Raw genomic sequence first — 17,433 nt, 5'->3', positions numbered from 1 at the left:
GTGTCAGGTCTCAGATAAAGAAGAAGACGAGCTGTTTATTGATGCAGTAACAAACGAATCGATGAATGAAACCTCTTATCTTTACAACGATTGACAAACGTGGAATGTAACTTGAACACAACACATCATACAAATACGACCCTGATTGAAAGAAATAATGATAATCAAATCCTTGATGACAGCAACACTCAGTAACACTCACAAAACAAATACTGTATATTGACAGTCATGTTACGTTATTTTTAAAATATTCCCTTTTCTTTTTCATAACTTCTTTAACACACTACTTCTCCGCTGCGATACGCGGGTATATATATATATATATATGTATATATATATATCCCGATCTACATACTCGAATAATGGATACTTTATTCGCCATCAATGATTGTTTTGGTAAAGCCATACTCAGTGTATTCATTAGATGTACAGTAAAAAAGTAAGAGCGAGGGGAGGATGACTTATTGAGGCATGCAGGCTGTAGTGCTTGCGTCAACTCTATCTGAATTGCGATCACATTTGAAAAATATATCTTTTCAAGTTCTATTTAGTCCATATGTGTCAAACTCAAGGGCGCGGGCCACATCCGCCCGCGTGTAATTATATCCGGCCCGCAAGATCATTTTATATACTGTATTATTGTTATTAAAGCCCGAGTATATGAAGCGCTGGTAACACAATAAACTACAGATCCCATAATGCAGCGCTTCAGCTGCCTTGCAACACTTACGCGTTAATCAAGTCTACCTTATGATGCTGCAAGTTATTGCGAAGCTAGCTCACACGATGCTGAAGAGAAAAGTTGATTCTGAAAATAGAGCCTTTAAAACCGATGGGAGGCTGAGTATATGTTTACTGAACCCGTGTGTCTCATTTGTGGAGCTAATGTGGCTGTAATTACAGAATTTAATCTAAGACGGCACTATGAGACAAAACATCAGGGTAACCGGAATGCAATGCAGAAGATACAGAAAGCAGCATAATTAAATAAGAATCTGACACTTCAGTGGACGTTTTTACCCGTGCACAATCACAAAGTGATTTCAAGTGAAGCTGCTTTTATGTGAGACACAAATGCACCAGTGCACCTTGCCCCACTTTCCCTGTTGCCAAGTAATGTTAAACCAAGTCGTCACTACGGTGTTCCCAAATACGCACTTTGCTGATAAACTGAGCGATATCCATGCAGACTTGCACGTAAGAGCGGGAGTCATCCGTTTTAACAAGCAGCGTATTGCACTGATACTGAACTATCGTATTTGTTCAAGTTCTATTTAAATTTTAAATAGAAGGAATTTTTATTTAGTCGACAGAAATATCTTTGGTAGGAATGGTAAAAACAGACAGGAATATTATTCGTGAATAAATCAACTCAAACCTTAAACAACTTATAATATTTTGCTCTCCATAAAAATATATCCTGTCTAAATTATACAAGTTAGAAATAAAGTAAACGTTAAAAGAACAAACATTCAAATTTCTTTACTCTTATGTAATTTTATATAAAAAATAAACTTAGATTTTAAATATCCCAAAAGATTTTGCTCTCCATAAAAATATATCCTGTCAAAATTATACAAATTCAAATATGAACATGCTGCATAACAAAACCTGGAAATATAAATAAAATGTGTTCCTTTCAGCAATAACAAATCAAATCATTCAGTTGTCTTTGCTCATATGTCATTTTAGAGCTGGACGCCTGGCATCTTTTTTTGGCCACAGGTTCTTTCTGTTTGCTGTGAGGTTCTGTGTTGTGGAGATTCTCAGGATGGATTGCAGGTGCTCATCAGTGAGGCGACTCCTGTGTGCTGTTTTGTTAGTCTTTATCACTGAGAAGAGCTTCTCACACAGATATGTGCTACCAAACATGCACAAGGTTCGAGCCGCATGTAGGCGGACTTTTTTTGTTCTTCAAAGTCACCAAAGCGCCGTGCAAACTCAGTGCGCAGTCGCTCAGTTTATCAGCAAAGTGCGTATTTGGGAACACCGTAGTGACGACTTGGTTTAACATTACTTGGCAACAGGGAAAGTGGGGCAAGGTGAACTGGTGCATTTGTGTCTCCCATAAAAGCAGCTTCACTTGAAATCACTTTGTGATTGTGCACGGGTTAAAGCGTCCGCTGAAGTGTCAGATTCTTATTTAATTATGCTGCTTTCTGTATCTTCTGCATTGCATTCAGGTTACCCTGATGTTTTGTCTCATAGTGCCGTCTTAGATTAAATTCTGTAATTACAGCCACATTAGCTCCACAAATGAGACACACGGGTTCAGTAAACATATACTCAGCCTCCCATCGGTTTTAAAGGCTCTATTTTCAGAATCAACTTTTCTCTTCAGCATCGTGTGAGCTAGCCGCAATAACTTGCAGCATCATAAGCTAGACTTGATTAACGCGGTAAGTGTTGGCAAGGCAGCTGAAGCGCTGCATTATGGGATCTGTAGTTTATTGTGTTACCAGCGCTTCATATACCGGGCTTTAATAACAATAATACAGTATATAAAATGATCTCGGTCGGATATAATTACGCCGGGCGGATGTGGCCCGCGGCCCTTGAGTTTGACACATATGGACTAAATAGAACTTGAAAAGATAGATAGAGTTGACGCGCACTACAGCCTGCATGCCTCAATAAGTCATCCTCCCCTCGCTCTTACTTTTTTACCGTTCATCTAATGAATACACTGAGTATGGCTTTACCAAAACAATCATTGATGGCGAATAAAGTATCCATTATTCGAGTATGTAGATCGGGATATATATATATACATATATATATATATATACCAGCGTTCGCAGCGAGAAGTAGTGTGTTAAAAAGCTAGAAAAGAAAAGGGAACATTTTAAAATAACATAACATGACTGTCAATATACAGTATTTGTTTTGTGAGTGTTACTGAGTGTTGCTGTCATCAAGGATTTGATTATCATTATTTCTTTCAATCAGGTTCGTATTTGTAGGATGTGTTGTGTTCAAGTTACATTCCGTGTTTGTCAATCGTTGTAAAGATGACAGGTTTCATTCATCGATTCGTTTCTTACTGCATCAATAAACAGCTCGTCTTCTTCTTTATCTGAGACCTGACACACTGCATGCACGGGTTTTTACACTGTCTTCCTTTAGCGGGACATTGACTTTTTCCAACGTGTGCTTTGTTTCCGCAGTAGTTGGATTTATGAATATGCTTATATGTATCAGGCGCTTCATATTTTTGCTGCCTTTTCAATTGTGTAATTCGGTTTTGTTCAGCGCTCTTTGGAACTGTTGCTTTTTATCTGTGCACGCGTCAGTTCACGTGAGCCGCTCGGTGTACATGCATCGAAGGTTCCCAGCTGTGCTGGTGCCATCTCGTGCTATGTCCATGGCTGTATTTAATGTTACCTTAGTCCTGGCACTTAAAACTTTCTCTCGCAGTTTCGCTGAGTTTGTGTCAAACACCACCCTGACCATCTCATCTTCCTCTCCATAAGCACAGTCCTTCACCCGTGAATATTTACCTGTGGCAGTTTGCTATTGGATTGCCGCTGACGGACGGCCTTATATGGGCAGGCACTAAATTACAAACGCCAGCGGCAGCCTGTCTATGAACTTAATTTAAAGTGTAGGTTTACATCGTGCTTTGTTTAAGTAGCAGAACTCATGAATATGGTTGTATATGTCACTCGCTCGCTTCTTATTGTTTCGCTGCCTTCTCAATTATATAATGCATGTTTTCTTCAGCACTTTTTGAGGTCTTCCTGGTTTTCTATGTACTGCGTGATTACGTGGGAGGCGTGATGATGTCACACGAAACTCCGCCCCATGGCGTTGAAGCTCATCTCCATTACAGTAAATGGAGAAAAACTGCTTCCAGTTATGACCATTACGCGTAGAATTTCGATATAAAACCTGCCCAACTTTTGTAAGGAAGCTGTAAGGAATGAACCTGCCAAATTTCAGCCTTCCACCCACACGGGAAGTTGGAGAATTAGTGGTGAGTGAGTGAGTGAGTGAGTGAGTGAGTGAGGGCTTTGCCTTTTATTAGTATAGATGTATGTATATGTATATATATGTTTATATATGTGTGTATGTATGTATGTATGTATGTATGTATGTATGTGTGTGTGTGTGTATATGTATGTGTATATATGTATATGTATATATGTGTATATGTATAGATATGTATATATATATATATATATATATATATGTTTATGTGTGTGTGTGTAAATATATATATATATATATATATATATAATGACAACAACACTCATCACTCACAACAGTGACAAAACAATTACATTGACAATCATGATACGTTATTTTCAAAATGTTTCCTTTTCTTTTCATTGCTTCTTTAACACACTACTTCTCCATGTAAACGCTGGTATTTTGCTAGTATATATATATATATATATATAGATATAGATATATATATAGATATATATAGATATATATATATAGATAGATATATATATATATAGATATGACAACAACACTCATATCAATGACAAAACAATTACATTAACAATCATCTTACGTTATTTTTAAAATATTTCCTTTTCTTTTTCATAACTTCTTTAACACACTACTTCTCCGCTGCAAAGCGCGGATATTCTGCCATATATATATATATATATATATAGATATATAGATATATATATATATATATATATAGATATATATATATATATATATATAGATATATATATATATATATATATAGATATATATATATATATGCCAGCAACACTCATGACAATGACAACACAATTACATTGACAGTCATGTTACGTTATTTTCAAAATGTTTCCTTTTCTTTTCATTACTTCTTTAACACACTCCTTCTCCGCTGTGAAGCTGGTATTTTGAGATATATATATATATATATATATATATATATATATATATATATATATATATATATAGATAGATAGATATGACAACAACACTCATATCGATGACAAAACAATCATGTTACATTATTTTAAAAATTTTTCCTTTTCTTTTTCATAACTTCTTTAACACACTCCTTCTCCGCTGTGAAGCGCGGGTATTTTGAGATATATATATATATATATATATATAGATATAGATATAGATAGATAGATATGACAACAACACTCATATCGATGACAAAACAATCATGTTACATTATTTTAAAAATTTTTCCTTTTCTTTTTCATAACTTCTTTAACACACTCCTTCTCCGCTGTGAAGCGCGGGTATTCTGCTAGTGTGTGTAATAAATATATATATATATATATATATATATATATATATATTAAAGTTGATTCATCCATTTCTTCAGCATCTCATCTCACTCATCTCACTATTATTTTTAGATTTTTTTTATGGCCCAATTTAGATCCAGAAATCTGTTGAAATTGAAAATATTACAAGGGCATAGTTATACAGTCCAGTACAACGTGACTTTGTGGGAATTGGGAATAGCATGCCTTTTCTATGTTTTATTTTATCTTGCATAGAATAGCAATGATACTGTGATAAACTGGCCAGTTTTCACTACAATCAGTGATCAGTAAATTGGCTAATCACAAGAACAGATTTTTTTTTCCATCAGCTGTTTTAAGCTTTCCAGTAATTTGGTTGTAATGCGCCTTTACGTGAGGTATTACAGTAGTTGAGATAGTGCACATTTCTGTTGCTTGTGAAAGTTCAACAGCTCACATTTCCAATTAGAAAAAGAAGAGATAAAGAACAATTAGAAGTTGGTACTTGCTAAACAATAGACTTAACAACCTGTTTATCCATTTTACTTGTAAACTTGTTAAGTGTGTTAGCCTTTTATCTTCTTGATAAACATCTTATTAACATTTAATTGATTTGCAGCTTTTTAAGGGTTTGTACTGTTTTATTATTTGTTTTCATGTGTCATAAAGTATAAGCTTTTGTAAAAAAAAACCAATAAATGCATAATTGAAGTGGTAATCCATATTTATAATTACACCTCAAGAATTTGGTATGTCTGGCCAGCAGGCTTCAAAAAAAATAGTAATTAAATGAAAAAAACACCTGTATAACTACAGTAAATGTATATTTTAACAGTAAAAAAGATGTAGTACAATTTTTTAAAAGGGATTAAAATATAATTGCATGTATATTTACAGTTTTTTTTACAGTGTTTAACTGCAGATATCAATTAATTGCATCAATGTATGAGAATATATTTTTATGTTGGACAAATGGCGAAAACTACTTTTTTTTTTTTAATTATAGCAAGCATTATTTCAGATAAGTATATTGCAGAAGAAATTAAACATATGACAGCTTGTAAATATGAGAAGCATTTTATTTTCTTCAATGTCATATGTATATTTTCTGTACATATTTTATTAGTTTAAAAAGTATGTATTTTAAACAAATTTTATTTATTTTAGTACTACAGAATTTCATTTTGTCAGTGAAAAATTAACAGGTAATGCCTGTAGTCTATTCTTTAATATAGAACATAAGGCTCCACCACATCTGGTTATGCAGGAGGTTAGTGTACATGTTTTTTAAACAGACAAGGGGTATCCAGTCAAATAATATTGGAGATTGGTATCAGCCCTAAAAAAACAGATTGGAAAAAAGTATCAATTACGGGAATTGTTTTTTGTTGTTGTTCTTTTATTGAAGACTTTTTAAACTCTGCCATTATTTAATTTAGTCAGTTAGATTTAAGATAAGATTTAAAATAGTATCTCAAAGTCATATGATTTAATTATTTAATCCATCCATTCTTCCACCCGTTCATTTTCATATCTGGCTTTTTCCATGGCGTAAATTATCGCTTAATGGATTAAAAGTTAACTATAGCCTTATTTCTATTTTATGAGTATGCATTATCCATTATACATTTGAGGGAATGACAACCAGCATAAACAATAACAGTTACTGCCTGTGAAAACTGTACCCTGGACCCTGGATACATGGGATTGCAGCAGTAACTTCTGTGCCACTGTGCTACCTACCTAGTTGTTACAGTATGTTGAAAATAAAAAAAAAAAACTCTCTTCATACCAGTTTTCTTCACTTTTTTAAAAGGATATGAGAAAATCTTCTTTTTTCTGGAGCAACTCCAAGGTACATTACAAACCAGGATAATGTTTTTACAGAATATCATGAAAGAAGCAGCCAGGTATGTAAGCTCTTCTTTATTATATGATTACATTTTCATTGCTAATACTGTATATACAGTGCTGTAAAATGTTACTCCCATCTAATCTTTAGACAAAATGTTGCATTAGATGAAGGGAACCCGAGTAAACATGTAACACAGTTTCAAAGTTGCTAAGATGTGTATTTAGGTAATAAAGAGATCCAACACCTGCATTTACCATAAGAAACGGTAATCGTCCCCTTAGCTACTTACTCAACACAAGGTCAGAGTTACTTGATAATGAATTTCAGCTGCCTGAACACAGCCAGGCTTTATTACTGCCAGAGTTGTTAAATCTAAACGTTATATTGACTGTTCCAATGAGAGTTAAATAGTCACCACAAATTTTCTAGATGAACACTGTTTCTGAATCAAAGGAAATTCCAGAGAAAATGAGGGAAAAAAGGTGTTGAAATTTACAGATGAATGACTATCTGTAAGACTCAAGGTGAGGCGTTTTCTCCAAATGGAGAACATTTAGAGCAGTGGTAAATCTTCCCAGGAAAAATAACCTCTAGCACATTAATAACTCATGCAGGAATTCACAGAGGATTCCAAAAGAACATCAAAAGAGCTCAGACCTGACTGTCCTTGGCTAAGGTTTGTGGTGATGACTCCACAATGAGAGAAGAAGTAAAAATGGGAGTAATGGGAAAGCAGCAGAGCAAAAACTTCTGCTGTCCATGAGTAACAACAGTACTCATGTCATATTTGCAAAAAACACTTGGGTGATCCTCGAGCCTTTTGGAGTAATGTTCAATGGACAGACGATCTAAAAGTAAATTGAATTACACAGGTCCAAATATCTAAAACAGTGTTCCAAACATAGGGGTCATCATATGCTGTGGGGATGCTTTGGTGTCACAAAACCGGACCCATGAGTTCATCGCTTTACCAAAATATTCTTAAGGAGAATGTCTGGTCATCTGTCCATAGCCTGAAGCTGAAGTTTAACTGAATTATATAGCAGGACTGTGACCTAAAACACAAATGCAAGTCTACAACTGAATTGCTCAAAAGAAAGAAAATTTAAGTTTTGAACCAAATAGGGAGCGGTCCACACAACCTGAGAAGAGACTCCCCAACTTCCCATTTTGTCTGAATTATATACGTTTTTCAAAGAGTGGGCTAAAATCCTTTAACACTGATGTGAAAAACTGGTATCAAGTTATAGGAAGTGCTTAGTTGTAAATATAGGTTCTAAAGGTGCTGCAACCAATTATTGAAACAATGAAGGCAATTACTTTTTTATTGTTGGAAGTATTTGATAATGTTGTTTTTTTAATAAACAATTAACCATTTACAAACTGTACTGTGTGTTTTCTTAGGTTCTATTTTTCTAATATTGTAATGCCAGGCTGAAGAGAGGCAGAAAGTAAAGGCAATTTGAAAGTAAAGTGGTAGCCGCAATGGATAGATGCAGACACAATAGAACATGTTTCTGATCGCTAGTGGGTAGTTCAAATACGCATAGCAGAGCATTCTGCCGTTAGTCTAGTTGAAGCCAAGGTTAAATGAACATGGATGCTCCAATGTGGAAATGCAGCATTGTTAAACAACGGGCTGTAGTGAGAATTCTTTGGGCAGAGGGAGTAAAACCTGCCTTTTGATTTACCCTCGTATATACGAGGGATCAAGAAGACAAAATCGTAGTCAGTAAACATCCAAACTGAAAGTTAAAACTAAATAAAATGCTTGTACCAGAATGTGAAACAAGGTCAAAGTCAAGTAGAGAGCAAGTTTCTTTCACCATTAAGCAACCTAAAAATACACAAGCAATTGTTATAGTATGATTATCTGGAATCTCAGATACAGACATGCTGTGTGAACCCATTAACATGTCCCTGACAACCAGCTGCTGCTTGTGGCCACTGGATGGCAAATATAGTAGAGCACATACCAAAACAAAAGCAATATTGCAGTATATATTAAAACAAGAAATTAAACAAAATAAACTTATTCAGAATCAACGTTATACCAAAGACAACTAACTTAAAATGTTATTTGAAATTAAAAAAAATAATAATCAGGAATCGGAACCAGAAAGAATTTACAGAGGCAGGAATAAAAATGTAAACAAATGCCAATCATGGCTTATATTGCATTTTGTTTAACGGTCTGAGGTTATTCATTGTGTAAAATATGCAAAAAAAGCAGATAATAGGAAGGGGCAAAAACTTTTTCACAGCAAGGTACGTTCAGAAAGCTTACCAGGCTAAAATTAATTAAACACCTTAATTTAACATTGTCTTGACTACTCTTCACATGGGCTGTGAACTTAGGAAGGGTCACAAAGAGGACCAGAAGGCTACCTTATATCTGCACCTGAAAATATATGAAATGCTAAGAAAATAAAAGTGGGTTGTATTAAATACTCCTGTAATCAGCTACTTGCGCTGTGATTGTGAGCATCTTAACAGCAAAGTTTAATAGTACCTCAACAGCAGTTTGTGTGAAGGTGGTGAGAGTGATGAAGTGGTGTGAAAGTAAAAGCAAAGCAAAAAGGATTCAGAACTGAACTGCCATTCATTTCAATGTTTAAAGACATTAGTGGTAAAAATTATGCATTGTCACAGTTTTTTTGTCTGGTTTCTGTTATTCATTTATAACAATAATGTAGGAGTTAAGGAACCACTAGCTTTGTTAATAAAAATATGAATTGCAAAATATGCATTTGAAGTAAATGATGTCAAAAGAGTTAATCATGAAGAGCCACAGGAGATGCAGATACTCAAAACATCCAAATCTGTAAATGTGCCCAACAACACCAGTAGAACAACAGACATGGCTGCACAGCATCCACCTTCTGACTGCACATCTAAATGAATAACTAAATACAGCTGTACCACATGCACTTCAGAACAGGTAATTCACCTGAAGCCAAGCATGTTCAGGCCCTGTCAGTATTTGGATGAGAGATCATCTAGGGTTGCTGCTCTAAGAGGTGTTGCTGTGCCCAGTAGGGGGTGCTTACCCTGTGGTCTGAATGTGGATCCAATCTCTGGATGAGATGTAAAATCGAGGTCCTCACTGTCTGTGGTCATAAAAGCTCCCTGGGCATCCTTCGTAAAGAGTAGGCTGTATCCCGATGTCCAGGCTAAATTGCCCACCACAGCCTAGTCATTTTGGCCTCATAATCATCCACTGTCTCTAATTGACTATCTCTAACCACTTCACCACCTAACAGCTAATGGCGGTGAGTGTACGAGCGCAAAAATGGCTGCTGTCCCATCATCCAGGTGGATGCTACACATTAGTCTGTGGTTGAAGTGGCTGTCCATTCATTGAAGTGCTTTGTGTAGTGAGGAAAATGTAAAGAATTATTATTATTAAAGTAAGTTAACATTGCTGTCTAAATAGAAATGCAAACATACGATGCAAGAATATTGCTGCAGCATTTTAAAACATAGTATACACATAGACAACAATGCTTCTCTAAACTCTGTTTATTGTTGTTCTGTCATTGAGTGATGCAGCAGTCAAAATGGCAGAAAAATATTGTATCAGACAGAAGCACATATCCATCACATGGAGCCAAGTAGCTCCATTGGTGTACGTTTGTGTGTGTCTTCTGCCACCATGCTCATTACAATGTACAAATCAATCATTACCCTTCATTTATATTGTCCTGCTGAATTGATGACAGCTACTTTAGCTTTTTTATTTTCTCCCCGTGTCAAGTCTTTTCAGTTTCTTTTGCTCTTTCTGTAAAACACCAGAGTTTTAAAGTGTACAGATTGGAGGAATTAATAGCGGGTGTTTTAGGAATAAACCCTGTAGGCTTAGCCTTTTCAGTGGTGGTGTTCAGTACAAGCTTTCTAAACAAGATTTCCCCTGACATATTCTCGTTTCGAGAACCACGTATGGCCCTGCAGGACTACAGTTGGACGGAAAGGGTGAAATGCAAAGGGCTGGGAGTAATCGATTAGAGGCAAACCAATTACTTTATGTGCTAGTTTAAAAGCAATCATGTCATTAAAATTGTTTTTCCCTTTATAAAGGGAAAGCCCGAATATTTTTCAGTAATCAAAATCTTTTCTGGCTCCCCTAAACTCATTACTGGAACAGCAAACAAGTCATTTACAAAACCAATTATTAATTATATATTAATATTAGTGATATTGCTATGGTTAACATCTTTTTTTTGTCTTTTTTTTTCTCTATTCAGGTTTAAAAAGAAAGTCCTGATAGAGCAGTTGGAAGGTTTCTTGGAAGAAGTCCACCAGCGGTACAGTCAAATAAACCATGTGGGAAATACTAAATAAGTGACTTGTGTAACGCTTCACTCACTGCATTTTTGTAGCAGTACGATTATTTCTGTTAAATTCCACTGTAAGAATCTACCACAGCCTGAATTCAATGTCCACCTCTATAGAATCCTATGGTCGCATTTTACTCCTATATATATTATTTATCCATGAGTTTACTCTTTACCTGTTGGAAAAGTTTATGAGGAAACTTGTGCAAAGCAAAAAATGCAAGCCATTATTAAGATTACTTAAGTTGTATATGGTTATATTTTTATTGATGTATGTAGCTCTAATCTCTAAATGATGGAAAAATTTAAACAAACTTAGAAGATTGTACCAATAGTCAGGAAAATAGTTGTACAGGTATGTGGAACTGAATAGATTATTCAAGTGCATCAGGCCAACATACACTTTTGTGAACAGCGACAGTTTCTCAACTGAAGTCTAAGCATTCTCTATTCTTGTGCAGTCTAAGTGCGGCAGTTGTGGGGCCATTGTCTAATTTTTGCTGAGTGTCCATCAGGTTAGTGTCAGCATTGTAACAAAAAAAAAATATATATATATATATATATATATATGTATGTGTGTGTGTGTGTGTGTGTGTGTGTGTGTGTGTGTATGTATGTATATATATATATATATATATATATATATATATATATATATATATATATATATATATATATATATATATATATGTGTATGTGTATATATATATATATGTGTATGTATATCTATATATCTGTATGTGTGTGTGTGTGTGTATATATGTAATCATTTTTATTAGAGCCTGGCAGCAGTTTTGTTTATTTTTTATCTGGTTTAACAGTTCTTTTGAAAGGACTACATATTTAATGTTATGCCAGAGCCCCTCGGGTTTTACTGATGTGGCCAAAATAATCTTTTCTACTGACAGTGACCTTTGTCTTAAAACTTTGTAATTAGTGAGCAACAGGAGAAAATTGTTACACAGTTATTTAAAGGTATTTTGAATATATTGTAAAACTGTAAATAACATTTTGGAAACTATTTAAATAAGGAAACATCATTTTGTAATTATTTACATCAATAAAGCCTCTATTTTATACCTTGTATATATATTCGCCTAATATTCATAATGAGAATGTATTTTATAAGATTAATATAAGTATGTTACAGATTCATCCAGTGAACTTGTATGTATATTATACTGTACAATAATATATTTTATACTCTGAGAATTTTAAATGTACAAAAAGTAATTTTTCAAATTCTGGATGCTTCCTTTTGAGTGACCTGTATGTTTGGAGACTTTTTTTCTATTGCCAGTTACATATTTTCATATTCAGTGTCAGATAAATAATTTATTGCACTTTTCTTGCACTCATTTTAAAGTAGAACAGTAGTGCGAACTACAGCTTAGCAGCTTGCGAGGTAACTGTCTGTGTGGCGTGTGCATGTTCTTCCCATGTCTCCAAGTATTTTTCTCCTATTTTCCTCCCACACCCCAAACATGTACATGTTAACTTAACTGGTGTAATTGAGAGTAGGTGTGCCATGCAGTCGCTCCCACCCAGCGTCACTTATTGCACTGAGAGAGGCTTCAGCACTCTGTGACCCAGAGCTAGGTCGAATCGGAAAGCAGATGGAAGTATTTGGTGAAATAAGCCTTTTACATCTATTTAATTATTCGAAATATGCAACTTAGAACACCATGTTGTTTTAAATGCTTGCCATATTGCACATTTTTCTCTTTTTCTTAGGTTTAATAATTGTACAATTATAATTACTTGGCCAACAGAAGATAATTATTAAACTGAATCAATTGTGAACTTTATTTGCTAGGAGTTTCAAGAGAATATCCAAAAATTAAGCAAAAAACATTTGTCACTTTTTCTTCCTAGTGACACCTGTAAAGTTTCTCCATTGAAAAGCGGTTACAAAATATAACCCAAGCATTTGTACACATAAATCTGTTTAAGGAAAAATAGGTAACAGTTGTACCCCAGATGGCACCAGATATTCCGGTCCAAAAAAGGCTTTTGTTTGTTTGTTTTAAAATATAGACTATAAAATTAAAATAATGAAACTTGTCAACACAACTAACACTACCTAAAAGTCTTTGTCTCTTCCTAAAATGTAGCTGGCTTATCCATTAGCACACCCACAGTGATCCACTTTTCTTAATTTTCATGTACTTTCTTCTGCATCTCTGTTATACTGTTTCTTTAAATATGCTGTTACTGGGTCAGATATTTCATACAGGCTTGCTAAAGGAGTGTTAATCTGTGACATTTGGATATTTTCTGGTTGTTCCAGATGTTATCACAAGACCATCTAGTAAAATACCACTGCTGACTATTTTATTGAATTCTATAAGAAGAGACCCATGATGTAATCTTAGCAGGCAGTAAGAAGCATCTAGAAGGTGGTGTAATGACTTGTTTCAGCGAGTGCCCTAAAAGTAATTTTTAAAGGGGAAGTGGGCCAAAGTTGGGAGCAGTGTTGCCGCACCCACCATATGACAACCCACCTGGATTGGGAACTGACTACCTGGAAAAGCATCAGCTTTAGTTTCCATGACCACTCCTATGTAGCAGTACTGGGGTCCTGCTGACTAGGATATAGAACAGGTAAGTAATACTTGGCATGCCTGGCTCTTTCAGAGGTCTAGAGACCAAGAATGTTTTGTATCGCCCAAGATACTTTCTAGAATTGGGAAACTCAACCCTCCAAGATTGGACACTTCTAAAATAAGTGTGATCTCAGAAGTGGTCCTTGGAGCAAACTGTACTTGAGCTGTAGATGGCCAATACTGTATTAGGCTGTATTTTACACCAGCTCATTGAATTACATGAGCTACTGTCAAGGTAGAAGTTTGACCAGACTTTAAAATCTGGTCGACGCACTGTGATTAATTTAGCAAGTGTGATATGTTAATGTGTGTTCAAGTGAATATTAAAAGTATTTAATGATAGCACTAAATGAAATATAGACCAAAATTGTAATTTAGGTAATATGTATCAAATACAGCATAAACTCCTTACCAGTCCTTTGGAAAAATTACTTTAAATAATACCATAGTTTCTTTATATTTGAGAAGTGCCTCTTTTGTAGAAATTTTAATTTTTCATCTTTTTTTAATCCTATATGCTTAAAAGGCATTGCTGGAGCCATAGAGAATAGTCAGTTTTCGGCTAATTCAGACTATTGACAGGGCCTGAATTTTAACATAACTAGTGGTAACAGTTCTAACCTGATGTTCTGTCTTCTCAGTCTGGTCTCACCAGTGACTTAAATGTTGATGAAATTCCTTCTTGTTTTACAAAAATCTGAATCAACTGCTTCTGGCAAAAAAACAATCCCTCAGTCGTGGCACTCAAAATACTCAGCCATTCCTGTTAATTTTAGTTTAGAAGTTTTTCCAGGTGTCTTCTAATGGCAGTCCCTCATCATACACTTAACAATTGTCACCAAGTGTCCTACATGTAATATTTGTAGTAGATACATTTTATTGGTGCAACAATTAATTACTGCATTCTGTTATTCAAAACTGGGCAGTCAAACATTTTGTACTGAAACAATATTAAAGCTCATTTTTCTACTACATAATATAAGTGACGTTTTAGTAAAATGGAAGTAATCCCACTAAAACTGGTTAAAACCATCATCCTGGCACCCTGAAGAGCCACACATCTCTATTTTTTATTATTGATAATTTTAAATAAAAGCAAATAATAATCCATACATTCACATGAAATGTAACAAAAACAAACTTTCAACCCCCACCCAAAAGAAAGAGAAGAAAGCCAGCCAAAAAAGCAAATCTTTAAAAGCAGCAAGGAAGGAAGAGTATTCTTTTCTCAAATATGGAACCTTATTCTAAAATATTACTGATTAGATCCTGCCATATTTTTAAAAAATTTTGAACAGATCCTCTGAATGAGAATTACATTTTTTCCAAGTTCAAATAGTACAGAGCATTAATTACCTACTGACTTAAAAGCAGTGTAGTGGAATTCTTCCAGATGAGCAAGATAAGTTTATGTGCTAATAGTGAAGTAAAGGGAATTACAGTTTGTTTGTTCATCTCCACTTTAAGCCCATCTGTGAATACACCAAACACAGCTGTAAATGGATTAGGAGTGACTGTGACACCAAGGCTGTCTGATAGAAATTCAAATTTTTTTGTCCAAAATGACGTTCATTTGGTGCACGCTCAAAACATGTGACCCTGTGAGGCTGGGTCTAGATTGCAACATTCACAGGTTGAATATTGCCCTGGAAACATTATGGATAGTTTTAGTGGAGATAAATGCGCTCGATAGAAAAGTTGAATAATTGAGTTTTTTGCACAAATGGGGCTAGAGTGAATTCTGTGTATGGCTGCCTTCCACTGCTTTTATGACATATTAAATTAAAGTGCCTTTCCCCATTGTACCTGGGATCTTTAAAAAGAGGGGACTTTAAAATGTTTTTATAAATTGTTGAGATGCTATCTGATTCTTCAAGACTGATCAATATTTCGTCTAAAATAGAAATAGGTAGAAAGTGAGGAAAATTAGGCAGGTTCTGTTTAGCAAAGTTTCTAGCTCGAAAATAGTGGAAAAATTGTGTCAATGAGATGTTAATTTTGAAGCTTAATTGTTTGTAGGATACAAAAACATTATCTGTGTACAAGTTTCTAAATGTTTTAATCCCTGAAATTTTCCAAACATGAAATACTTGTGTATGTTTGCTAGGGTGGAAAAACAGTGGTTGTCGTGTAGAGGTGCAACAGATAAGAGCCTCTTTGTCTTAGTGCTTCCTACATTGGTTCCATATTCTGAATGAATGAAGGACAATTGAATTATTAGAGTATTGATGATAATTTGTATTTACTGGGGCACAGAACAGGGAATATAAAGAAGTATTGCAAGATTTTATTGCAGGCTTGTACATGTTCATCAATTTGTGTCGATGTCCAGGTGTTTATGGCCTATATATTTGCTACCCAGTAATAAAATTGAAAGTTAGGTAGTGCAGTGTCCTCTTCTGATTTAGGTCATTGTAGACTTGCACTTTGGATGTGTGGATGTTTAGAATTCCAAATAAATGAGGTTATGAACGTTATGAGAACATTCATCTTAACAGTGTTGATTCTCCCTGCTAACGTGAGATGGAGGGTGGACCGTCTATTCAGATCTTGTTTAATTTTTTTCATGCAGGCAGCAAAATTTTGTTGAAAAAGAGCTTTATATTCACTTGTGATATTTATCCACTAGATATTTAAGCTGATATGTTAAGATAAATGGGAAGGTGTCCAGTCTAGTATTATGTGCTAGAGAGTTGGAAAAATCACACTTTTATTCAAATCAATTTTGAGTCCAGATATCTTTTGAAATTCTGCTAGTGCTTTTAGGACTGCTGCCATTGAATTTTGTGGGTCAGTTATATATCATATCATCTGCTTATGTGATATTTTCAGTTCAAGTCCTTCTCTGAAAATCCCCTTTATCTTTGATGCAATTCAAAAATAAACAGCCAGTGGCTGAAGGAAGCACATTCTCATGCCTTCTAGTTAGAACTTTGTATCTTAACGTTATTATTCAAGAGTGAGGTGGGTCTGAATGATGCACATTGTAGTAAGTCCTTATTTTAGTAGAATTTTATTGTCTTTAGCTTCTGTAAACATTGCTATTAATAGTGGAGCTAACTTATTTTATTTGTATTTTTTTTGTAAAATTCCACTGAGTCTTCATCAGGGCCAGCCACTTTCCCACTTTGGAGTTTATAGGGTCTAGTAATTCTGAGAGTGTCAGAGGTTTATCCAGTTCCTCAGCACTGAGAGTATCTAACTGTGTTATCTGTAATGAGTCAAAAAAAAAAAACTCATTACATTTTGTCTTATCTTCTTTAGACTGGGCAGAATATAAGGACTTATAATACTCAATGTTCATATTAATGATGATGCGGTTTAAAGATGGGCTGTTTCATTTCGTTAGTAGTCAAGAGGTTAAATTCTGATTGCAGAGCCTGTCTTTTCCTATAAAGAGCCTCATTTGGAGACTTGGTATA

General features: G+C 34.8%; 1 protein-coding gene across 1 annotated transcript in view; it reads left to right on the top strand.

Annotated features, from left to right (window-relative positions):
• Positions 1-11,950, top strand: part of ints6 (integrator complex subunit 6) — a 64,857-nt gene extending 52,907 nt beyond the window's left edge. Inside the window, exons 17-18 of the mRNA XM_039745220.1 lie at positions 7,033-7,126; positions 11,316-11,950. Coding sequence (XP_039601154.1) covers positions 7,033-7,126; positions 11,316-11,412 — 191 coding nt within the window. The 3' untranslated portion in view covers positions 11,413-11,950. The remainder of the gene's footprint in view (positions 1-7,032; positions 7,127-11,315) is intronic.
• The last annotated feature ends 5,483 nt before the right edge of the window (positions 11,951-17,433 follow it).

Source organism: Polypterus senegalus, chromosome 2 (genome assembly GCF_016835505.1).
Source record: "Polypterus senegalus isolate Bchr_013 chromosome 2, ASM1683550v1, whole genome shotgun sequence".
Classification (NCBI taxonomy): domain Eukaryota; kingdom Metazoa; phylum Chordata; class Cladistia; order Polypteriformes; family Polypteridae; genus Polypterus; species Polypterus senegalus.
The sequence above is the reverse complement of the archived record's forward strand: the minus strand, read 5'-3'. Positions and strand labels throughout refer to the sequence as shown.